At 39.7% G+C, this 24,808-nt stretch overlaps 2 protein-coding genes across 2 annotated transcripts; both read right to left on the bottom strand.

Moving 5' to 3' along the window:
• Positions 1-1,412: 1,412 nt before the first annotated feature.
• Positions 1,413-5,661, bottom strand: LOC124487034 (mucin-5AC-like). Its single transcript, XM_047049040.1, has 7 exons — positions 3,694-5,661; positions 3,457-3,521; positions 3,123-3,292; positions 2,719-2,996; positions 2,489-2,550; positions 2,239-2,387; positions 1,413-2,073 (listed from the first exon to the last, which is right to left on the bottom strand). Exons 1-7 carry the CDS (start codon positions 5,650-5,652, stop codon positions 1,958-1,960), a joined length of 2,799 nt encoding a protein of 932 aa, XP_046904996.1. The 5' UTR covers positions 5,653-5,661; the 3' UTR covers positions 1,413-1,957.
• An 11,543-nt stretch (positions 5,662-17,204) lies between these two features.
• On the bottom strand, positions 17,205-24,802 carry LOC124487137 (cell wall protein DAN4-like). Its single transcript, XM_047049220.1, has 4 exons — positions 24,784-24,802; positions 20,941-22,663; positions 20,762-20,826; positions 17,205-19,587 (listed from the first exon to the last, which is right to left on the bottom strand). The coding sequence occupies exons 2-4, from the start codon at positions 22,075-22,077 to the stop codon at positions 19,467-19,469; spliced, it is 1,323 nt and encodes a 440-aa protein (XP_046905176.1). The 5' UTR covers positions 22,078-22,663; positions 24,784-24,802; the 3' UTR covers positions 17,205-19,466.
• Between the last annotated feature and the right edge of the window lie 6 nt (positions 24,803-24,808).

The following is a 24,808-nucleotide window of genomic DNA, read 5'->3' as shown; positions in this document are numbered from 1 at the left end:
TCCCAAGTTCGCGCCCCAGTCCAGTGAATCTCGTACGATATTCTTTAATTTTTACTGTGAGAAAATGACATAATTCTAAAGGCCTACGGATGTATCACAACATTTTAATGTGTGAGCACTAATATCAGATCAAAATGAACACATGTAACCTTAATTAAATATTGAATAACGTAGGGTAGTCTACCGTCGGAGACAACCACTACGCCTCATTCAGCCAGTTTAAACGGCTGCTAGATGACGCTGTTCATTTTCAAAGCGCCGATGGTTCGGCTCTTTGGGCCGGCACAATCCGGAAGAAACCACCAAAGCTTCACAAGGCATCGTTCGCCCATCCCTAGTAGAGACCAAGGTATTAACAACGTCGTAACAAGCAGCAGATGGCGCATTGATACCGTCTGCTGTTTTCAGTCTGTCTCAGTGATGCGGCTTGTCTTCTACTCTGATGGAAAGAGTGCGCCCCTTAGCGGATAATCCATGAATTGCAGCGAATTAAAAATATTAATTCCATGTCTTCTATGCATTTTTTCCACTTTCAAATGATCCTGCGGGCCTGATCGAACCTCCTTGGGGGCCGGTTCCGGCCCGCGGGCCGTATGTTTGACACCCCTGGTCTAGAAGCTATTGCTATAAAGATAAAGTCTTTATGTCTTTTTTCATGTTGGTGAAATTAATATTTTTCTATCCATCATTTATAACATCAATGGTCTTTTCAAACCCAAGAGGTGGAAAGCAGAAACAAAACTAGATGTAGTAAATTGATACACAGGGCTTGAAATACTAGTTTTACAAGCAAATTGTTTTCATACTGAAGATTAATGTTGGATGCTGGTGGAATGAGATGTATGAGAGATAATTTTGAAGACCTGTTGAGCAGGATCTGTCATGACTGCATGCCTTTGTCTGTAAAATCCCAGCAGCTTCTGATTCTCTATCCTATGATGGGCCAGAACGTTTTTACCATGTGAACTGCTGGGGTACCTGTTTGTGATCTCTGACAAAAAGACACACAAAAGCGTAGGTTTATCTTTACAGGTGTGTTCCTCGTCATAACTCATGAGAAAACTATTTGTGACTCAACATCTAACTACACAATAGACAAGCACTTGGAGTTTTGATACTTACCTGGCTTCTCTGAGATTGTACAAATCAAGTCAAAAAGTATGCAGGGTTTAGAAGTGTAGAAATATTTATGTATGTATCATGTTGAAACTATAATCATGATGCTTTTGTAACATACAATACATGTTTTAAACGTGTTCGCACTGTCTTGGCCCCTGTGGATCACTAAAACTTGTAACTTATCCATTCATAACTCTAAACGCCAATTTCTTTAATCAGTGAACCAGTGACCCATCTGCCTCTTATATGGACTTTGATTACATAAACAAAATCTTAAGATGCATACAAAGAAATTAAATATGTATTCTTTAATACTATAACAATTCTAGTCAATAGTCACATTAATAAGGCACATGACCAATATACATTCAAACTTTTTAAAGCTGCAATCATAGATAAAGAATAATCCTTATTGTAGCATAGCAACTTTAAGTGTTGTATTGTTATGCTCGCTTTTCTTGTTTGAAGAATCAAACTAGAAATTAAACCAAAAAATCATAACTAGAAAATGATTGCATATTGGCTGTATTGACACAGATTTTCTTCCATTTTAATGGGCATTTTCTAGCCATGCCAAGCCCTGGTTTACCCTCTTCATGCATCACTGTCATACATAGACATACACTCAAAACTGTAGGATCATCTCAAGGTAGCACGGTTAACGAAACGTGTCATCTGCTGATGTTATTATTCATCAACTAATGCATTGTACTATTTACCCATCTACTCAAAATGACAGAATATTTGAGAGACACTTAGATCAGCATTCACATACACCATAATTACTTTTTTGGAAGACCCATCTCCATGCCACTGTTTGTAAACTACTAAGTATTGTTTAAAAAGGGTAACATCCTGGAAACAATTGTTGTCTTGACACGAGCAATGACAAAAGTACGAAAAAGAAAGCTGTGGAGAGATTGCTCTTGCTGATGCTCACTGCATTGTTCAGAACTGTTTTTGGAGACAAACACAAAAGGTTAGCGTAAAGACATTTCCCAATCCTTAAAAAAATGGATTTGGGGTAACATTTGTGTTCAATAAAGGATAAAGAAAAACACCACTAATACGGTGAAATGTCTGTAACAACATGGATCAGTTGTTCCGCAGAACTCTTACTTATGTCATCAATTGTCACTGAGGCACTTTCAATGTTGAAAGCAGTGATATGTTGGGCCGCGCTGATCAAAACGGTGCCTATCTCAGTGGCTTTAGGAACAGAAGATGAGCTGAAGGCTACATCCATTGTATTAATGATTGATCCATTGCTGAGGACAGAGAAAAGATAAATCACCTTCTGGTTAAATAGGATGGAATGAATCAACAATTCTTTAGAATCTATGGAATCTGGAAAGGACAAGATAGTCACCTGAATCTTGTCACTGTCAAACGGCGGAAATAAATGAATGCCTTTTTAAAGACAGGTTCAAGCTGCGAAGATAGGCACAACAGTTGTCAGATACAGACAAACATTAACCTCTTATTCATTTATTTCATTTTAATAGTGTTATTCCCTTCAGGCTAATTTGCCTGCTTTCTGCCCTCCAAACATGTTTGAGTTCGTATAACTCCCATCTGCTGAAATGTTGAGGTTCCTACCTCAGTTGTTATTAGAGAAGCCCGAGTTCTGAAAGCCATAGAGGCAGAATTTGACAAGTCAGTTGTATCGGTCTCCCGTAGCGATTTGAAAACCAATTTCACACTTTTAAGTGCAGTTGTGGTTGCCAAAGTGATAGATGTCTCAACAGTGGTGGTTGCAGGAGTAATGTTTGTAGAGGTGGTGGCTGTGGTCACGGTAGTGTCTGCACCTGAGGTGGTAACCATGAGAGTTGTAACGATTGGAGTTTCTGTTGTAGAAGTGGTCATATCTGGAGCTCCTGTAAATACAAAGAAGAATGTATTAAATGAGCCATATCTCACTGAAGCATCTTGTATTATTGGTATCTACAGCGTTATATTCTTAGAAGATGCAGTATAATTTTGTGAATGGACTATTCACTTACGAATAACTGTTACAGAGTTGGTATCCAGAGTTAAATTGAATGTAGAGTTTGGATCGGAAACCGCCTCTTTAAGTGTATTCACAATGTCAGTATGTGGTATAGTTGACGTGTCATTGAACACCAGCTCAATTTCTGCTTCAGTGTTACCCATCCGAGTGATAGTTACCTGTCTGTAAAGGGTCAGAGTTTAAAGATTAAAGTTGAGTTACCATCTATAACGTATACCAATAGTCATAGAAACTTGGATTTTCAACACAAATAAACCAACTAATTAATAAAGAAAAGAAATACAATTTGTATTGAGTGAAGATGATTTAGCTTAACAGACTTTTACCTGAATGCAACCACAATTGTCCTGACAAATTTAACTCCATATTTTGTTTGGTAAATCACGTCAAACTGTAAGAAGTGAGGAAAGAAGACAACTGTAGTTATCTATGAAATAGAACAATTCATAGTAATGATATAATATACTTTAATGTTTTTCCTTTAATACTGTTATTCTACAATGCCCAGAAAACAACAAAGAACTACTATCACAAAGTATATCAAGTATGGTTGTATTACTTACCACTGCAACAATTCTGACAGCTAAATCCTTAAATTCTCTGCTTTGAGGTTTGGTATAAGCTACTAAAAAGATTTGTTGTATTGTAACTTGTAGACCTACAACTAGAGGTGGAACAGGTGTGGTGGTTATTGTAGTGCTGGTTATTCTTGTTGTGGTATTTGCAGTTGATGTGGTTTGTGGTAGGGTGGTATTGTTTGCTTTGGTACTTGAAGCTGTAGTTGGTTGAGAGGTTGTTGTGGATCCTCCAATGATAATTGTGGCAAATTGTCCTGTAGATCCACCATTGACTGTTGTGATTTGTAATTGTGCAGTTGTAGTGGAATGGTCAGTGACAGTTGGTTGTGCGGTTGTGATGGATCCACCAGTAACACTTGTAGCTGGCTGAGCAGTTGTAGTAGATCCATTTGTGACAGTGGAAGTTAATTGTGCAGTTGTAGTGGATTCACTGGTGACAGTTGTGGTTGATTGTGCAATTGTGGTGGATCCGCCAGTGAAAGCTGTGGTTGGCTTTGCAGTTGAAGTAGATCCCCGGGTGTCATTTTGAGGTAACTGTGCAGTTGTAGTGGACTGGCCAGTGACTGTTGTTGGTTGTGTAGTTGTAGTGACAGTTGTGAGTGGCACAGCAGTTATACTAGATTCACTGGTGACAGTTGGGGTTGGTTCGCCTGTTTTTGTGGATCCACTATTGGAAGTCATGATTGGTTGAGTCATTGTTGTGGATCCAACAGAATACGCCATTGTTGACTGAGCAGTTGTTTGAGCAATTGTAGTCGATCCACCAGAGATGATTGTGGTCAGTTTAATAGTTGTGGGTTGGTCAGGGACAGTTGTGATTGTTTGTGCAATGGTTTCAGGTCCATTGGTAAAAGTTGTGGCTGGTTGGGTAGTGTTGGTGGATCCAGTGGTAACACTTGCAGTTGGTGGAGCAGTGGCAGTGGACACAATGGTGACAGTTGAGGATGGCTCAGGCATTGTGAGTTTGTAAGTGAAAGCTACATTTGGTTCAGCTGTTGTTGTTGATCCCTCAGTCATAGTTGTGGTTGGTTGTGCAGTGGTAAAGGACATACTGAGTGCAGTTGTACTTGGTTGTGGAGGTGCAGCATATCCATCCTTGACAGTTGTGAAACCCTGAGCAGTTGTAGATGATCCACTAATGAGTGTTGTGATTGTTTCACCTATTGTTGTGAATCCCTCAGTGATGGTTGTGGTAGGCTGTGCAGTTGTAGTTAATACACCAGTGACTGTCGAAGTTGGTTTAATTGTTGTGGATTTGTCAGTAGCAGGTGTAGTTTTTTGTAGAGTTGCTGTTGGCCCCTCTGTTACTGTTGTGGTTGGTTGTACAATTGTGGTTTCACCTTCAGTAACAGTTGTTGTTGGTTCAACTGTTGTAGTGGAAACATAACTGAAAGTTGTAGTTGGATGAGAAGTTGTAGAGGATCTGCTAGTAACAATTGTGGTTGCTTTACCCGTTGTTATGGATTCAACACTGACAGTTGTGGTTGGTTGTGCACTTGTAGTGAACCCATCACTGATAGTTTTCGTGGAATCTGCAGTTGTTGAAGGTTCTTGTATGACAGTTGTGGTATGTTGTGTAGTTGTGGTGGAATTTGCAGTTACAGTTGTGGTTGGCTCTGCTGTTGTAGTGATCCCATCACTGATAGTAGAATCCGCAGTTGTTGAAGGTTCATGTATGAAAGTTGTGGTATGTTGTGTAGTTGTGGTGGAATTTGCAGTTACAATTGTGGTTGGCTTTGCTGTTGTAGTGATCCCATCACTGATAGTAGAATCCGCAGTTGTTGAAGATTCAACCTTGACAGTTGTGGTTTGTTGTGCAGTTGTGGTGGAATCTGCAGTCACAACTGTTGTTTGTTCAAACATTGAAGATTCATCTATTAAAGTTGTGGTTGGTTGTGCGGTTGTGGTGGAATCTGCAGTTACAACTGTTGTTGGTTCAAACATTGTGGATTCATCCATGACAGTTGTGGATGGTTGTGCGGTTGTGGTGGAATCTGCAGTTACAACTGTTGTTTGTTCAAACATTGTGGATTCATTCATGACAGTTGTGGATGTTTGTGCGGTTGTGGTGGAATCTGCAGTTACAACTGTTGTTTGTTCAAACATTGTGGATTCATCCATGACAGTTGTGGATGGTTGTGCGGTTGTGGTGGAATCTGCAGTTACAACTGTTGTTTGTTCAAACATTGTGGATTCATCCATGACAGTTGTGGATGGTTGTGCGGTTGTGGTGGAATCTGCAGTTACAACTGTTGTTTGTTCAAACATTGTGGATTCCTCCGTGACAGTTGTGGTTGGTTGTGCGGTTGTGGTGGAATCTGCAGTTGGAATTGTTGTTTGTTCAAATGTTGAATCATCCATTGTGGTTGGTTGTGTGGTTGTGGTGGAATTTGTACTTGTTGTTTGTTCAAACGTTGAGGATTCATCCATGACAATTGTAGTTGGTTGTGCGGTTGTGGTGGAATCTGCAGTTGTAATTGTTGTTTGTTCAAACGTTGTGGATTCATTCATGACAGTTGTAGTTGGTTGTGCGGTTGTGGTGGAATCTGCAGTAGTAATTGTTGTTTGTTCAAATGTTGTGGATTCATCCATGACAGTTGTGGTTGGTTGTGTTGTTTGTTCGAATGTTATGGATTCATCCATGACAGTTGTGGTTGGTTGTGCAGTTGTGGTGGAATCTGCAGTTAAAACTGTTGTTGGTTCAAACATTGTGGATTCATCCATGACAGTTGTGGATGGTTGTACGGTTGTGGTGGAATCTGCAGTTACAACTGTTGTTTGTTCAAACATTGTGGATTCATCCATGACAGTTGTAGTTGGTTGTGCAGTTGTGGTGGAATCTGCAGTTAAAACTGTTGTTGGTTCAAACATTGAGGATTCATCCATGACAATTGTAGTTGATTGTGCGGTTGTGGTGGAATCTGCAGTTGTAATTGTTGTTTGTTCAAACGTTGTGGATTCATCCATGACAGTTGTAGTTGGTTGTGCGGTTGTGGTGGAATCTGCAGTTAAAACTTTAGGTTGTTCAAACGTTGTGGATTCTTCCATGACAGTTGTGGTTGGTTGTGCGGTTGTGGTGGAATCTGCAGTAGTAATTGTTGTTTGTTCAAATGTTGTGGATTCATCCATGACAGTTGTGGTTGGTTGTGTTGTTTGTTCAAATGTTGTGGATTCATCCATGACAGTTGTGGTTGGTTGTGCAGTTGTGGTGGAATCTGCAGTTAAAACTGTTGTTGGTTCAAACATTGTGGATTCATCCATGACAGTTGTGGATGGTTGTACGGTTGTGGTGGAATCTGCAGTTACAACTGTTGTTTGTTCAAACATTGTGGATTCATTCATGACAGTTGTAGTTGGTTGTGCAGTTGTGGTGGAATCTGCAGTTGTAATTGTTGTTTGTTCAAACGTTGTGGATTCATCCATGACAGTTGTAGTTGGTTGTGCGGTTGTGGTGGAATCTGCAGTTAAAACTTTAGGTTGTTCAAACGTTGTGGATTCTTCCATGACAGTTGTGGCTGGTTGTGCGGTTGTGGTGGAATCTGCAGTAGTAATTGTTGTTTGTTCAAATGTTGTGGATCCATCCATGACAGTTGTAGTTGGTTGTGCAGTTGTGGTGGAATCTGCAGTTGTAATTGTTGTTTGTTCAAACGTTGTGGATTCATCCATGACAGTTGTAGTTGGTTGTGCGGTTGTGGTGGAATCTGCAGTTAAAACTTTAGGTTGTTCAAACGTTGTGGATTCTTCCATGACAGTTGTGGCTGGTTGTGCGGTTGTGGTGGAATCTGCAGTAGTAATTGTTGTTTGTTCAAATGTTGTGGATCCATCCATGACAGTTGTGGTTGGTTGTGTTGTTTGTTCGAATGTTATGGATTCATCCATGACATTTGTGGTTAGTTGTGCAGTTGTGGTGGAATCTGCAGTTAAAACTGTTGTTGTCTCAAACATTGTGGATTCATCCATGACAGTTGTGGATGGTTGTACGGTTGTGGTGGAATCTGCAGTTACAACTGTTGTTTGTTCAAACATTGTGGATTCATCCATGACAGTTGTAGTTGGTTGTGCAGTTGTGGTGGAATCTGCAGTTGTAATTGTTGTTTGTTCAAACGTTGTGGATTCATCCATGACAGTTGTAGTTGGTTGTGCGGTTGTGGTGGAATCTGCAGTTAAAACTTTAGGTTGTTCAAACGTTGTGGATTCTTCCATGACAGTTGTGGCTGGTTGTGCGGTTGTGGTGGAATCTGCAGTAGTAATTGTTGTTTGTTCAAATGTTGTGGATCCATCCATGACAGTTGTGGTTGGTTGTGTTGTTTGTTCGAATGTTATGGATTCATCCATGACATTTGTGGTTAGTTGTGCAGTTGTGGTGGAATCTGCAGTTAAAACTGTTGTTGTCTCAAACATTGTGGATTCATCCATGACAGTTGTGGATGGTTGTGCGGTTGTGGTGGAATCTGCAGTAGTAATTGTTGTTTGTTCAAACATTGTGGATTCATCCATGACAGTTGTAGTTGGTTGTGCAGTTGTGGTGGAATCTGCAGTTAAAACTGTTGTTGGTTTAAACATTGTGGATTCATCCATGACAGTTATGGATGGTTGTGCAGTTGTGGTGGAATCTGCAGGTACAACTGTTGTTTGTTCAAACATTGTGGATTCATCCATGACAGTTGTAGTTGGTTGTGCGGTTGTGGTGGAATCTGCAGTTAAAACTTTAGGTTGTTCAAACGTTGTGGATTCTTCCATGACAGTTGTGGTTGGTTGTGCAGTTGTGGTGGAATCTGCAGTTACAACTGTTGTTGGTTCAAAAATTGTGGATTCATCCATGACAGTTGTGGATGGTTGTGCGGTTGTGGTGGAATCTGCAGTTACAACTGTTGTTGGTTCAAACATTGTGGATTCATCGATGACAGTTGTGGATGGTTGTACGGTTGTGGTGGAATCTGCAGTTACAACTGTTGTTGGTTCAAACATTGTGGATTCATCCATGACAGTTGTAGTTGGTTGTGCAGTTGTGGTGGAATCTGCAGTTGTAATTGTTGTTTGTTCAAACGTTGTGGATTCATCCATGACAGTTGTAGTTGGTTGTGCGGTTGTGGTGGAATCTGCAGTTAAAACTTTAGGTTGTTCAAACGTTGTGGATTCTTCCATGACAGTTGTGGTTGGTTGTGCGGTTGTGGTGGAATCTGCAGTAGTAATTGTTGTTTGTTCAAATGTTGTGGATCCATCCATGACAGTTGTGGTTGGTTGTGTTGTTTGTTCGAATGTTATGGATTCATCCATGACAGTTGTAGTTGGTTGTGCGGTTGTGGTGGAATCTGCAGTTACAACTGTTGTTGGTTCAAAAATTGTGGATTCATCCATGACAGTTGTGGATGGTTGTGCGGTTGTGGTGGAATCTGCAGTTACAACTGTTGTTTGTTCAAACATTGTGGATTCATCCATGACAGTTGTGGATGGTTGTGCGGTTGTGGTGGAATCTGCAGTTACAACCGTTGTTTGTTCAAACATTGTGGATTCCTCCTTGACAGTTGTGGTTGGTTGTGCGGTTATTGTGGAAACTGCAGTTGGAATTGTTGTCTGTTCAAATGTTGTGGATTCATCCATGACAGTTGTGGTTGGTTGTGCAGTTGTTGTGGAATCTGCAATTACAACTGTTGTTGGTTCAAAAGTTGTGGATTCATCCATAGTTGTGGTTGGGTGTGCAGTTGTGGTGGAATCTGCAGTTGTAATTGTTGTTTGTTCAAACATTGTGGATTCATCCATGACACTTGTGGTTGGTTGTGCGTTTGTGGTGGAATCTGCAGTTACAACTGTTGTTTGTTCAAACATTGTGGATTTATCCTTGACAGCTGTGGTTGGTTGTGTGGTTGTGGTGGAATCTGCAGTTGTAATTGTTGTCTGTTCAAATGTTGTGGATTCATCCATGACACTTGTGGTTGGTTGTGCGGTTGTGGTGGAATCTGCAGTTACAACTGTTCTTTGTTCAAACATTGTGGATTTATCCTTGACACTTGTGGTTGGTTGTGCGGTTGTGGTGGAATCTGCAGTTACAACTGTTCTTTGTTCAAACATTGTGGATTTATCCTTGACAGTTGTGTTTGGTTGTGTGGTTGCGGTGGAATCTGCAGTTGTAATTACTGTTTGTTCAAATGTGGTGGATTCATCCATGACAGTTGTGGTTGGTTGTGCGGTTGTGGTGGAATCTGCAGTTGTAATTGTTGTTCGTTCAAATGTGGTGGATTCATCCATGACAGTTATGGTTGGTTGTGCAGTTGTTGTGGAATCTGCAATTACAACTGTTGTTTGTTCAAACGGTGTGGATTCATCCATGACAGTTGTGGTTGGTTGTGCGGTTGTGGTGGAATCTGCACTTGTAATTGTTGTTTGTTCAAATGTTGTGGATTCATCCATGACAGTTGTGGCTGGTTGTGTTGTTTGTTCAAATGTTGTGGATTCATCCATGACAGTTGTAGTTGGTTGTGCGGTTGTGGTGGAATCTGCAGTTAAAACTTTAGGTTGATCAAACGTTGTGGATTCTTCCATGACAGTTGTGGTTGGTTGTGCGGTTGTGGTGGAATCTGCAGTAGTAATTGTTGTTTGTTCAAATGTTGTGGATCCATCCATGACAGTTGTGGTTGGTTGTGTTGTTTGTTCGAATGTTATGGATTCATCCATGACAGTTGTAGTTGGTTGTGCGGTTGTGGTGGAATCTGCAGTTAAAACTTTAGGTTGTTCAAACGTTGTGGATTCTTCCATGACAGTTGTGGTTGGTTGTGCAGTTGTGGTGGAATCTGCAGTTACAACTGTTGTTGGTTCAAAAATTGTGGATTCATCCATGACAGTTGTGGATGGTTGTGCGGTTGTGGTGGAATCTGCAGTTACAACTGTTGTTTGTTCAAACATTGTGGATTCATCCATGACAGTTGTGGATGGTTGTGCGGTTGTGGTGGAATCTGCAGTTACAACCGTTGTTTGTTCAAACATTGTGGATTCCTCCTTGACAGTTGTGGTTGGTTGTGCGGTTATTGTGGAAACTGCAGTTGGAATTGTTGTCTGTTCAAATGTTGTGGATTCATCCATGACAGTTGTGGTTGGTTGTGCAGTTGTTGTGGAATCTGCAATTACAACTGTTGTTGGTTCAAAAGTTGTGGATTCATCCATAGTTGTGGTTGGGTGTGCAGTTGTGGTGGAATCTGCAGTTGTAATTGTTGTTTGTTCAAACATTGTGGATTCATCCATGACACTTGTGGTTGGTTGTGCGTTTGTGGTGGAATCTGCAGTTACAACTGTTGTTTGTTCAAACATTGTGGATTTATCCTTGACAGCTGTGGTTGGTTGTGTGGTTGTGGTGGAATCTGCAGTTGTAATTGTTGTCTGTTCAAATGTTGTGGATTCATCCATGACACTTGTGGTTGGTTGTGCGGTTGTGGTGGAATCTGCAGTTACAACTGTTCTTTGTTCAAACATTGTGGATTTATCCTTGACACTTGTGGTTGGTTGTGCGGTTGTGGTGGAATCTGCAGTTACAACTGTTCTTTGTTCAAACATTGTGGATTTATCCTTGACAGTTGTGTTTGGTTGTGTGGTTGCGGTGGAATCTGCAGTTGTAATTACTGTTTGTTCAAATGTGGTGGATTCATCCATGACAGTTGTGGTTGGTTGTGCGGTTGTGGTGGAATCTGCAGTTGTAATTGTTGTTCGTTCAAATGTGGTGGATTCATCCATGACAGTTATGGTTGGTTGTGCAGTTGTTGTGGAATCTGCAATTACAACTGTTGTTTGTTCAAACGGTGTGGATTCATCCATGACAGTTGTGGTTGGTTGTGCGGTTGTGGTGGAATCTGCACTTGTAATTGTTGTTTGTTCAAATGTTGTGGATTCATCCATGACAGTTGTGGCTGGTTGTGTTGTTTGTTCAAATGTTGTGGATTCATCCATGACAGTTGTAGTTGGTTGTGCGGTTGTGGTGGAATCTGCAGTTAAAACTTTAGGTTGATCAAACGTTGTGGATTCTTCCATGACAGTTGTGGTTGGTTGTGCGGTTGTGGTGGAATCTGCAGTAGTAATTGTTGTTTGTTCAAATGTTGTGGATCCATCCATGACAGTTGTGGTTGGTTGTGTTGTTTGTTCGAATGTTATGGATTCATCCATGACAGTTGTAGTTGGTTGTGCGGTTGTGGTGGAATCTGCAGTTAAAACTTTAGGTTGTTCAAACGTTGTGGATTCTTCCATGACAGTTGTGGTTGGTTGTGCAGTTGTGGTGGAATCTGCAGTTACAACTGTTGTTGGTTCAAAAATTGTGGATTCATCCATGACAGTTGTGGATGGTTGTGCGGTTGTGGTGGAATCTGCAGTTACAACTGTTGTTTGTTCAAACATTGTGGATTCATCCATGACAGTTGTGGATGGTTGTGCGGTTGTGGTGGAATCTGCAGTTACAACCGTTGTTTGTTCAAACATTGTGGATTCCTCCTTGACAGTTGTGGTTGGTTGTGCGGTTATTGTGGAAACTGCAGTTGGAATTGTTGTCTGTTCAAATGTTGTGGATTCATCCATGACAGTTGTGGTTGGTTGTGCAGTTGTTGTGGAATCTGCAATTACAACTGTTGTTGGTTCAAAAGTTGTGGATTCATCCATAGTTGTGGTTGGGTGTGCAGTTGTGGTGGAATCTGCAGTTGTAATTGTTGTTTGTTCAAACATTGTGGATTCATCCATGACACTTGTGGTTGGTTGTGCGTTTGTGGTGGAATCTGCAGTTACAACTGTTGTTTGTTCAAACATTGTGGATTTATCCTTGACAGCTGTGGTTGGTTGTGTGGTTGTGGTGGAATCTGCAGTTGTAATTGTTGTCTGTTCAAATGTTGTGGATTCATCCATGACACTTGTGGTTGGTTGTGCGGTTGTGGTGGAATCTGCAGTTACAACTGTTCTTTGTTCAAACATTGTGGATTTATCCTTGACACTTGTGGTTGGTTGTGCGGTTGTGGTGGAATCTGCAGTTACAACTGTTCTTTGTTCAAACATTGTGGATTTATCCTTGACAGTTGTGTTTGGTTGTGTGGTTGCGGTGGAATCTGCAGTTGTAATTACTGTTTGTTCAAATGTGGTGGATTCATCCATGACAGTTGTGGTTGGTTGTGCGGTTGTGGTGGAATCTGCAGTTGTAATTGTTGTTCGTTCAAATGTGGTGGATTCATCCATGACAGTTATGGTTGGTTGTGCAGTTGTTGTGGAATCTGCAATTACAACTGTTGTTTGTTCAAACAGTGTGGATTCATCCATGACAGTTGTGGTTGGTTGTGCGGTTGTGGTGGAATCTGCACTTGTAATTGTTGTTTGTTCAAATGTTGTGGATTCATCCATGACAGTTGTGGCTGGTTGTGTTGTTTGTTCAAATGTTGTGGATTCATCCATGACAGTTGTGGTTGGTTGTGAAGTTGTTGTGGAATCTGCAATTACAACTGTTGTTTGTTCAAACATTGTGGATTCATTCATAGTTGTGGTTGGGTGTGCAGTTGTGGTGGTATCTGCAGTTGTAATTGTTGTTTGTTCAAACATTGTGGATTCATCCATGACACTTGTGGTTGGTTGTGCGGTTGTGGTGGAATCTGCAGTTACAACTGTTGTTTGTTCAAACATTGTGGATTTATCCTTGACAGTTTTTGTTGGTTGTGTGGTTGTGGTGGAATCTGCAGTTGTAATTGTTGTTTGTTCAAACATTGTGGATTCATCCACTGTTGTGGTTGGGTGTGCAGTTGTGGTGGAATCTTCAGTTACAGTTGTGGTTGTCTCTGCTGTTGTAGTCATCCCATCACTGATAACAGAATCTGCAGTTGTTGTAGATTCAACTGTTGTTTGTTCAAACATTGTGGATTTATCCTTGACGTTTGTAGTTGGTTGTGTGGTTGTGGTGGAATCTGCAGTTGTAATTGTTGTTTGTTCAAACATTGTGGATTCATCCATGACAGTTGTGGTTGGGTGTGTGGTTGTGGTGGAATCTGCAGTTACAGTTGTGATTGTCTCTGCTGTTGTAGTCATCCCATCACTGATAGCACAATCTGCAGTTGTTGTATATTCAACTGTTGTTTGTTCAAACATTGTGGATTTATCCTTGACAGTTGTGGTTGGTTGAGGTGTTGTGGTGGAATCTGCAGTTGTAATTGTTCTTTGTTCAAACATTGTGGATTCATCCATTGTTGTGGTTGGGTGTGCGGTCGTGGTGGAATCTGCAGTTACAGTTGTGATTGTCTTTGCTGTTGTAGTCATCCCATCACTGATAGCAGAATCTGCAGTTGTTGTAGATTCAACTGTTGTTTGTTCAAACATTGTGGATTCATCCTTGACAGTTGTGGTTGGTTGTGTGGTTGTGGTGGAATCTGCAGTTGTAAATGTTGTTTGTTTAAAAGTTGTGGATTCATCTGTTGTAGAAGTGGTTTGTTGCAGGATAGTGCTGGAAGTTGTTGAGCCCTCAGTAACACCTGTGCTTGCTTCTGATGTTGTATTTTCTTGGGCAGTTGTCCAGTATGATCCACCTTCTTTAAAAAAAATCACATCAAAAGCATTATAATTCATCTAGTCTTGATATATCTCAAATCTATTCAAATCAGTTTGAGCAATTTACCCATTAGGATGACCACTGCCAATACAATCTTCAAGAAACTCATCTTGAACCTTTGATCAAATACCTATGTACAAAAACTGTAATATTCAATAAACAAAAAGAAATCAATCAAATAGTTAGTTAAAGCATTCAAATAAAACTACTACACTTTGAAAACTATGGTGGACAACTTAAAGTTTTCTGTGAACAGAAATCTTCTAATATATTTTAGGTTATGATACATAGGATCAACTCCTTTACATGTTGCATTCATATCTTTCTTCATAGGTTAGAATTCACTTAGGATTGACTTAAAAACATAGTATGACAAAGTATACAAACATATCTGATATAGTATGTCACCTTGCAATGTTTTCACACTATAACGGTGAGATTAATAATCTCAGTTATGATAGTTTTCATTGTAGCAATTATTCATTCTTTTTTTTAATCACAATTGATTTCTATACTGAAGCACATCTGTTATGTTTTTCTATTTTTATTATGCCTCCTCTGGCAACAGCCAAGGCTGGGGTATTAGGTTTTAGCGTTTTTTGTCCGTCCCATTGTTAGGAACGCAATATCTCAGGAACGGATTAAAGGATTTTTCAATTAAGCAGAAACATCCACTTGGACTAAAGGATGAACTGATTATATTTTGGTAATCGATTATAGAAAACTCACAACTTAAAAACAAAAAAAACTGACCTTTAAAATGTTTTAATATTATTAATGATATCAGATAAATATATATCATACGAAGTTATGTAAGTAAGGGATAATGTATTGCGCGCCGGGGTGTTGTTTCGTCCTGAAGGGATTTATTTTTGGATAATGACCTCCGGACAATACATCATCCCGCTTATTATACGGTTACTTGCCAATAAACTTAAAAAGGAACTTCACACAATGACATTTGAATTAATTTATTGATATTTTCTGCCTTCCGCTGAGAAAAATAGTTCTTAAACGAAACAGAACTTTGGCGTTGCAGATATTGCATAGCAACGTTTTATGCTCCCTGGAAGGCAATGCTACTTGTTAAATGACCGGACTACTTGCGGAATGATATGACAGATGTGAATTAGAAGCACAAAACCCGTTGCCAATGACAGCGGTCAACATCTTGTCAATAATTGTTAAAGGGGAAGGTGCATTAACTCTGTGCTTAAATGTAAAAAAAAAAATTTGGAATATATAAAATTTGAAGTTGTCTAAATAAAAAAGGAAAAATGTATTTAAAGTACCTTGGCTGTAAGGTTGTTATTTTAAGGGTACTGCTGTATTTATTAAAAATCTGGATGACACAAAATCATGGTTCCATCATTTACCATGTAACTACACAGCAATACCTATAGTAAAAACATTGATGTTAAATAGTATATTACACATTTTACGGTTTTGCAGTCCAATTTCATATTACGTCAAACTTGGTATGGTAGATTTGAACCTGTGACCACTTAATCAGTGGTCAGATTCGTTTCCACTGAGCTATACACACCATGAGTATTACAGGTATCACTATGTAGTTATGTGGTTGTTAATGTAACCTTAATTTAAAGTGTTTACAAAATCTGCATAGTCATTCGAATTCAGTCATTCTGACTGTAATGTTACATTTTACCAGTGTGCGAGTGAGAATATGAAAATAATACAAGGCATTTGATAGATAAACAACACTTAAAAACACATTAAAAACATGAAACTCTTTACTTACCGCAAATGCTTAAAAAAATTATTTTATGACTAGCAATCTAGTTATATCCTACATCAAAATACGAAAATCTACGTAATCACTCAGAATAGTTGGAAGTCCTCCTGATTTAGAAGGGAGAAACTCCCTTCTAAATCACCTTAAATAGGGGCCTTTCATTAAAATAGTGTGAGGTAGTACTGAAGACTGAAGCAGTTTGGGACTAAAGAAAACAGACTATGTGAGTTAAGACTCCCATTAGATTGTTATCTTGTTCCCAGATCATTGGCTACGCCATCCATTGTCATTTGTTTTAGAAATGCATTAACAATGCATATTCATATTTTATGAATTTTCATATTAAATCATACACCTTAACTGTTTATACCATCTTGAAGAGGAGAACTAGGAGATTTTTATCATGTCAATAAATATATGATCACTTGAGGCAAATCATATTTTATTAAAGTGGTTTCAGGCAGCCATTCTTTACAAAAACTTCTCCATCCACCATACCTCATCAGACAACTGCTATTTTCACCGATTTAATTACAAGATGGAGAAATACTTTGAGTGGGTGGAATATCCACAAGTCTGTAGGCAATGTAGAACAGAAGACAGATTAGAAATATCATATTTTGATTAAAAGTTATGACCATTCTAGTGACTAGTGGAGACATAGGGAAAACCGGAATTATCCTGTCCCAAAAGTAGCTAGCTCTATGGCTGGATACTCCTCTCGATAACTAAAAAACGTTCGAGTTTCTTCCACAATCGACCGAATTGGCCAAACAAGGCATGTACATTTAGCTTACAGTATACATAATCTACCTAGTTAATGTTGTTTTTCGAAGTTTTTTAGAAATCTGCTCAAATCGAAGCTAAACAGTGCTACTACCGTCATTGCTGCCTGTCACAAACGGCCAAGCCGGACACGTCATTCTTTCCTGAAAACACTCGCTTCACTCCCACAAACAAATTCTTCGTAAGTAAAAAGTTTAGACTTTTAATTGACAATATTGACAACACATATTAAGGAACTTGTCTTTACTCATAATATCGTCTCCGATTTCAATTCGAAGCTGTAAATCTAACACTGTAGGCAATCTCCCATGGTCTCCGCTCTGGCTCCGCCTCGGAAAACAATGGCTGCCGTTGCAGACGATAGATTTATTTCCCCCTCCCACTAACCCCTTAACCAATGATATGTACTTTGAGCTTAAGTTGTCATGAGTATCTGGCAGTTTTCAGAAATAAAATCGGTGATTGGACGGTGACGCTATTAGGGCGGGAACCATGGGCATTTTAATGCCCATATTTGAATGGTCCGGCAGGAAAGGGTTGCCAAAAGCCGGTATGAAGTTGTAGTTACATAAATGACGTCTATCAAACTAGAATAGACATGCCAGAAGTATACATTGAATTGATACAATTTAGATTGACTTCAATTGAACAAATTAATGAATATTTCTTTAATGAAATTTCATAGGAATATAAAATTGCTTTTGTTATTTACAAGCCTCATTCATTGTTTTGCAGTAGTAGGTCGCAAACAATGTGTAACAAAAAAACTTGAAACTATTTAATTACATCACACATATTTGTAGTTGCAGTGGACATTATTGTAAAATGAGCCATGATCATCTTTTTCATGACTGTACTATACAGTGGCAGTACATCTACATAAACAATCTATATATTTATTGTATATATTAATCTGTATATTCACTGTTAGAGTAAGGTGATCCCTTTTTAACATGTGTAGTAATGCATATAAGACTACTGTCTACAATAGTACTGCATGTAACAGACTGTATACTATATACAGTATAGTTGAGGTGGAATATCAGGAGACTGATATCTTTAGTTTTTAGTCAACAGAAGTTTTCTCTTTCATCTGTGTCTCTCTTTCACTTTTTCTTTCTTTCACACACATGAATGGACATTCTATTTTGCTGAGAAATCTGGAATATTATACAAACAAATGGACTCAGTGCTTTAGTTACAGATCCAAACAGAAAATGAATATCAGATTTCCACAACATTTGACATGTCTATTCTTTGGAGTAACATTCCAAAATGCAACATGTTATTTGTTCACATAAAGTATGTGCTTCCTGTGTCTGTCACACCGAGTAGTTTTTCCCTCTCACATATAGTTTCAAAGAATAACATGGTTACACAAGCAACTGTATAAGGCCAACATAATTCAGTTACAGTGTATTATGTAATGTAAAATTATGTACTCATTTAGCAGATGCTAGATTTGCTTGAGGAAGATTTGTACCTGCAACGTCCTGATCTGCACTGAAATGTTCTAACCAATGAGCTAAACCCACCCAGTAGTGAATATTGGGTGAATTACACTATATTGCATGAACTATTATACAAATTGTAATCAATTCAGTTCTTTGTTCTCTACCCTCTCAACAAGTCTCATAGATTGTATTCTCGTCTAGTCAGTTAACAAAAGAAAATGGTTTTGATCCATGGAATTTAGGGTTGATTTGCTGCCGCTGGTTTCTCTCTCCTTCTCTCTCAATATAATGAATCATGCATGTTACATAAGGACTCCTGGTCCATCTTACATTTCCTCAACTGTTGTTGTCGACACATGCATTTACCCCTACGTAACCCCTACACAAAATTTGAATGTACAAATTCAAACATTTCTTGGTATTCTCTATGATATTTCAATCTATTCTAATAAAAACCTAAGTCAGACTTTTTTTGAATTTATTATGAATTCAATATAGTTTTAATATATTCCTTACTATTCGCAAATTTCAATACGAAGAAATGTAATTGCCAAATCATTGTCAAAGGATGTAGAGTTTGACACTTCACATTAAGGGTAAATAATGGCTGTGTAGATTATCTATTGTGACTACATTGTAGTTTTGTAGAAAATGCTACGTAGTTACACTTCAGCACAATTCATCCGTACAAGTGAAACACACAAATGAAACCTGGCATGGGGGAGATGTGACCAGGACTAGGCTATATACATTTTTTTTTTTTTTTTGGTAACACAACCTTAAAACTGTCCCTTTACAATATCCACTTACCCTCCCCCACACACCCCTCTCCCATACGAGGCCTTCTTACACTTATTATAAACAATATCACAAACTTTTTACCATTTAATTATACTAGTGCATATATTAAGATGTCGGTGAGACACACACACACAGATTCCTGGAACTATAGACACATAGTGCACAGTGCCAATGATGAATTAGGTGACACACAGATATTGCTAAAATTATAGGTAGGTCACAGTGTCCATAATGCAGACGCTGAGTGAGATAGATTGTCATGCCCACGACTGTGCCCCTACCTTAGTTTGTCTGCCCTAGTGTTTCCCTGTGTTATGTGTTTATTAGTTCCACTTGTGTGTTGTTGATTGTCTTTCAGTGGTGTCATTCGTGTTGTTGCATTCACCTGTGTCTTGTTTAGTTCGGTGTATTAAGTCCCTGTCATTTCTTCAGTCTTGGTCCGTCGTTGTTTCATGTAGCGTGTTTCTTGTAGTTGATTGCTGTTGTTTCTACGTTGTCGGTCTCCTTGCGCTTGGACCCTCCCCGCACAACTGCACATAGATAGTACAGTGCCTGTGATGAGCTGGTAAAGACAGTTTTTCTCTGTGGCTTTGGTACCGACATTTGTCAGATCACATCTTCTATGTGAAAAGGTCTGTCCTTAACCATTGATCAGTTAACAATAATTAAAGATTACAGCTAATTACTTAATTACTTTTATATTGTTTGTAATGCTCTGAATATTACAAACAATGTTTGAACTATACCCTGCTATATTAGCTCATGAAAACATGGAACGTCAGGGTCATTTCTGCGAGCCCTATCTAAAGCCTAAACAAAAGCTATCTAGCATGCGGCGTCCTCTTTCTGTGCTTGCAAAGGCAATGTTGATTGTCATCCCCCTGACGTTTCTTGTGAGAGTAAAGCAACATATTGTGATATTATTTAACTGCCCTTCATTCCTGTATTCACTGTCCAGTCCTCTGAGATGCTCAACTTATGTGGATCAGACAACTGCACCACATAAATCAATAATTAATATGTTGATTTTGTCTTGAACATGTACTTGGCGATTAATTTCATTGACTTAGTACTCTCACAGCAAATGGGTACTATCTAATACGTCTTCATATGGCACAAAAATGTATGCTAAGTAGTAACAAGGTAATAAGTGCAACCTTAATGTAGTGTCCTAGAACTTATATGCAATTATACTGCTTGGGATAATATTCAGAGAGATATTTCCCATTTGGAATGTTTCTCTCAAGTCTCTGACAGCTTTGTAGTTGCTTGGAATTACATACTGATTCTTGAATGTGAGGGTCATATCCACCAACCACTTTCCTGTTCAGAAATAGGTTTTGAATTGACATTAGATCCAGGTGCTTGTAATAAGTGTTAGTTAATAGGTAAAAAGGACCTCCTTCTAAACATGAATATGAATGAGACTATATAAGCGTTAATAATGTTAGTTAGGATTAGGAAAAGGATTAGAAATATCATTATTGTAAAATGTGATAAGCAAAAATAAAAATGAACCTTGTAAGATGCATATCAATTTTAACATGAGTTAAGTCCTAATATAACTCAACATCAAATACATCAACTTAATAAAAACGTACTGAGGGCTCATTACCTATTAACATTATAGATAATAGATACAATACAAAGATAACTTGCGTGAGACAGTTTATTGTTAATTAACTTTCCTGAAAAGACACTTACCAGAAATGGTTCACTTTGCAATTGATCAATGTGCTTGGATACTTTATCCTGAAAGCAAGGCTGACCTGCAGGCACAAGTGTTCCATCATTCAGTTAGACAGAAACTGTACCCAATATAATAATGACAATGACGAGTTATGTGTAGGTACATAGGATGGATGTGCATAAAAATGAAGTACCTCATCTGAAACATTTCTAGCCAACCTATTGTGCTCTGTAGTGTTGATATCCAAGTAGGCTGTAGTATAGTAGTGGGAGACTGTGGAGGTGTTAGGATGTAGTGGTGACGTTACGGGTGAGAGCTGGGTTGAGCTGGATGGTTGTGTAAATGTAGGCGATGTTAGTGTAGAGCTAGACGGTTTGGTGGGTGGTGTTTGATTGAAGATGAATTGTTCTGTTGAAGTTGAGAAGGAGTTTGGTGATGTCATTTGTGAGGTTTGGATGGAGACAAACTGTTCTGTTGATGTATTTGATGTTGAGTTTAAGGATGGAAGTGAGGGTTCTTGTGTGGGTTTGGCAGAGACAGAGGATTCTGTTGGTGTGGTTGATGATGGCATAGAGTTTTGGGTGAAAATGGATGGATTTGCTGATTCAGTTGATGTTGATGATGAGATAAATGACGAGGCAGTTGTTGGTTTTAATGGTTGCGTGGAGACAGATGGTTTCGTAGATGTTGTTGGTGTTAAGTTGAGCAGGGTTGCAGGGTTGGATTGTAGACTTGGCTGTTGTGAGGGTTGGGTGGACACAGAGGTGTTAGTTGTCACGGTAGAGTATAGAACAGGTTTTGTTTGAGGGGTTTTGGCGGAGTCAGACAGTTCTGTTGATGTTGTAGAAGACTGCAGGGAAGTTAGGTGTAAGGGCTCCGTTGAGATGGATGGTTCTGTTATTACTGGTCCTGAGTTTTTTGTTAAGGGTATGCTTGGTTGTGAGGTTTGGGGGAAGACAGATTGTTCTGCTGATGCAGTTGATGTTGTGTCAATATATAGCAAGGGTGTTGGCTGTGAGGATTGGGTGGAGACTGTGGAGGTGTTAGGATGTAGTGGTGACGTTACGGGTGAGAGCTGGGTTGAGCTGGATGGTTGTGTAAATGTAGGCGATGTTAGTGTAGAGCTAGACGGTTTGGTGGGTGGTGTTTGATTGAAGATTAATTGTTCTGTTGAAGTTGAGAAGGAGTTTGGTGATGTCATTTGTGAGGTTTGGATGGAGACAAACTGTTCTGTTGATGTATTTGATGTTGAGTTTAAGGATGGAAGTGAGGGTTCTTGTGTGGGTTTGGCAGAGACAGAGGATTCTGTTGGTGTGGTTGATGATGGCATAGAGTTTTGGGTGAAAATGGATGGATTTGCTGATTCAGTTGATGTTGATGATGAGATAAATGACGAGGCAGGTGTTGGTTTTAATGGTTGCGTGGAGACAGATGGTTTCGTAGATGTTGTTGGTGTTAAGTTGAGCAGGGTTGCAGGGTTGGATTGTAGACTTGGCTGTTGTGAGGGTTGGGTGGACACAGAGGTGTTAGTTGTCACGGTAGAGTATAGAAGAGGTTTTGTTTGAGGGGTTTTGGCGGAGTCAGACAGTTCTGTTGATGTTGTAGAAGACTGCAGGGAAGTTAGGTGTGAGGGCTCCGTTGAGATGGATGGTTCTGTTATTACTGGTCCTGAGTTTTTTGTTAAGGGTATGCTTGGTTGTGAGGTTTGGGGGAAGACAGATTGTTCTGCTGATGCAGTTGATGTTGTGTCAATATATAGCAAGGGTGTTGGCTGTGAGGATTGGGTGGAGACTGTGGAGGTGTTAGGATGTAGTGGTGACGTTACGGGTGAGAGCTGGGTTGAGCTGGATGGTTGTGTAAATGTAGGCGATGTTAGTGTAGAGCTAGACGGTTTGGTGGGTGGTGTTTGATTGAAGATGAATCGTTCTGTTGAAGAAAGTTATGGGATTGCTGTCCTGGGTGTCAATTCTTTGTTTTTTCAGTATTTGAGGTGATAGCATTAGCTTTTGATACCGTTGTGCGAACCACTGTTGGATGTGAAAATACCATGGGCCTAAACAAAACAAACTTGGGTGTGTATTGAAAGAAGAAAATCGTTTCTTTTGTCTGTGAAGCTAAGAAAAGGTTTGTGAAAGCTGACGAATCTGACACAAGCTTAATTGTGGTTGAACTTTTGATTAAAATTTCATCAGTGATCGAATTTGATGACTTTTCATTCTCATTATTACTTGCAGACGGAGAGGGAAATAAACTGCCCAGGGATGTAGATAATGTCGCTACAATTGTATTTGTAAGCTTTGACGATGGTGAGATTAATGGTGATGTTGATTGTGAGGTTTGGGGGAAGACCGATTGTTCTGCTGATGCAGTTGATGTTTAGTCAATGTATAGCAAGGGTGTTGGTTGTGAGGATTGGGTGGAGATTGTGGAGGTTTTAGGATGTAGTGGTGATGTTAGGGGTGAGAGCTGGGTTGAGGTGGAAAGTTCTGTAAATGTAGGCGATGTTGGTGTAGAGCTAGACGATTTGGTGGGTGGTGTTTGATTGAAGATTAATCGTTCTGTTGAAGTTGAGGAGGAGTTTGGTGTTATCATTTGTGAGGTTTGGATGGAGGCAAACTGTTCTGTTGATGTATTTGATGTTGAGTTTGAGGATGGAAGTGAGGGTTCTTGTGTGGGTTTGGCAGAAACAGAGGATTCTGTTGGTGTGGTTGATGTTGGCATAGAGTTTTGGGTGAAAATGGATGGATTTGCTGATTGAGGAGATGTTGGTTTTGATGGTTGCGTGGAGACAGATGGTTCTGTAGATGTTGTTGGTGTTAAGTTGAACAGGGTTGCAGGGTTGGATTGCAAATTTGGCTGTTGTGAGGGTTGGGTGGACACAGAAGTGTTATTTGTCACGGTAGAGTATAGAAGAGGTTTTGTTTGAGGGGTTTTGATGGAGTCAGACGGTTCTGTCGATGTTGTAAAAGACTGCGGAGAAGTTAGGTGTGAGGGCCGCGTTGAGATGGATGGTTCTGTTATTGCTGGTCCTGAGTTTATTGTTAAGGGTATGCTTGGTTGTGAGGTTTGGGGGAAGACAGATTGCTCTGCTGATGCAGTTGATGTTGTGTCAATATATAGCAAGGGTGTTGGCTGTGAGGATTGGGTGGAGACTGTGGAGGTGTTAGGATGTAGTGGTGACGTTACGGGTGAGAGTTGGGTTGAGCTGGATGGTTGTATAAATGTAGGCGATGTTAGTGTAGAGCTAGACGGTTTGGTGGGTGTTGTTTGATTGAAGATGAATTGTTCTGTTGAAGTTGAGGAGGAGTTTGGTGATGTCATTTGTGAGTTTTGGATGGAGACAAACTGTTCTGTTGATGTATTTGATGTTGAGTTTAAGGATGGAAGTGAGGGTTCTTGTGTGGGTTTGGCAGAGACAGAGGATTCTGTTGGCGTGGTTGATGATGGCATAGAGTTTTGGGTGAAAATGGAAGGATTTGCTGATTCAGTTGATGTTGATGATGAGATAAATGATGAGGCAGGTGTTGGTTTTGATGGTTGCGTGGAGACAGATGGTTCCGTAGATGTTGTTGGTGTTAAGTTGAGCAGGGTTGCAGGGTTGGATTGCAGGCTAGGCTGTTGTGAGGGTTGGGTGGACACAGAAGTGTTAGTTGTCTCAGTAGAGTATAGAAGAGGTTTTGTTTGAGGGGTTTTGGCGGAGTCAGACGGTTCTGTTGATGTTGTAGAAGACTGCAGGGAAGTTAGGTGTGAGGGTTCCGTTGAGATGGATGGTTCTGTTATTACTGGTCCTGAGTTTTTTGTTAAGGGTATACTTGGTTGTGAGGTTTGGGGGAAGACAGATTGTTCTGCTGATGCAGTTGATGTTGTGTCAATATATAGCAAGGGTGTTGGCTGTGAGGATTGGGTGGAGACTGTGGAGGTGTTAGGATGTAGTGGTGACGTTACGGGTGAGAGCTGGGTTGAGATGGATGGTTGTGTAAATGTAGGCGATGTTAGTGTAGAGCTAGACGGTTTGGTGGGTGTTGTTTGATTGAAGATGAATTGTTCTGTTAAAGTTGAGG

Source organism: Hypomesus transpacificus, chromosome 25 (assembly GCF_021917145.1).
Source record: "Hypomesus transpacificus isolate Combined female chromosome 25, fHypTra1, whole genome shotgun sequence".
Classification (NCBI taxonomy): Eukaryota; Metazoa; Chordata; class Actinopteri; order Osmeriformes; family Osmeridae; genus Hypomesus; species Hypomesus transpacificus.
This window is presented reverse-complemented; position numbering and strand designations above follow the sequence as displayed.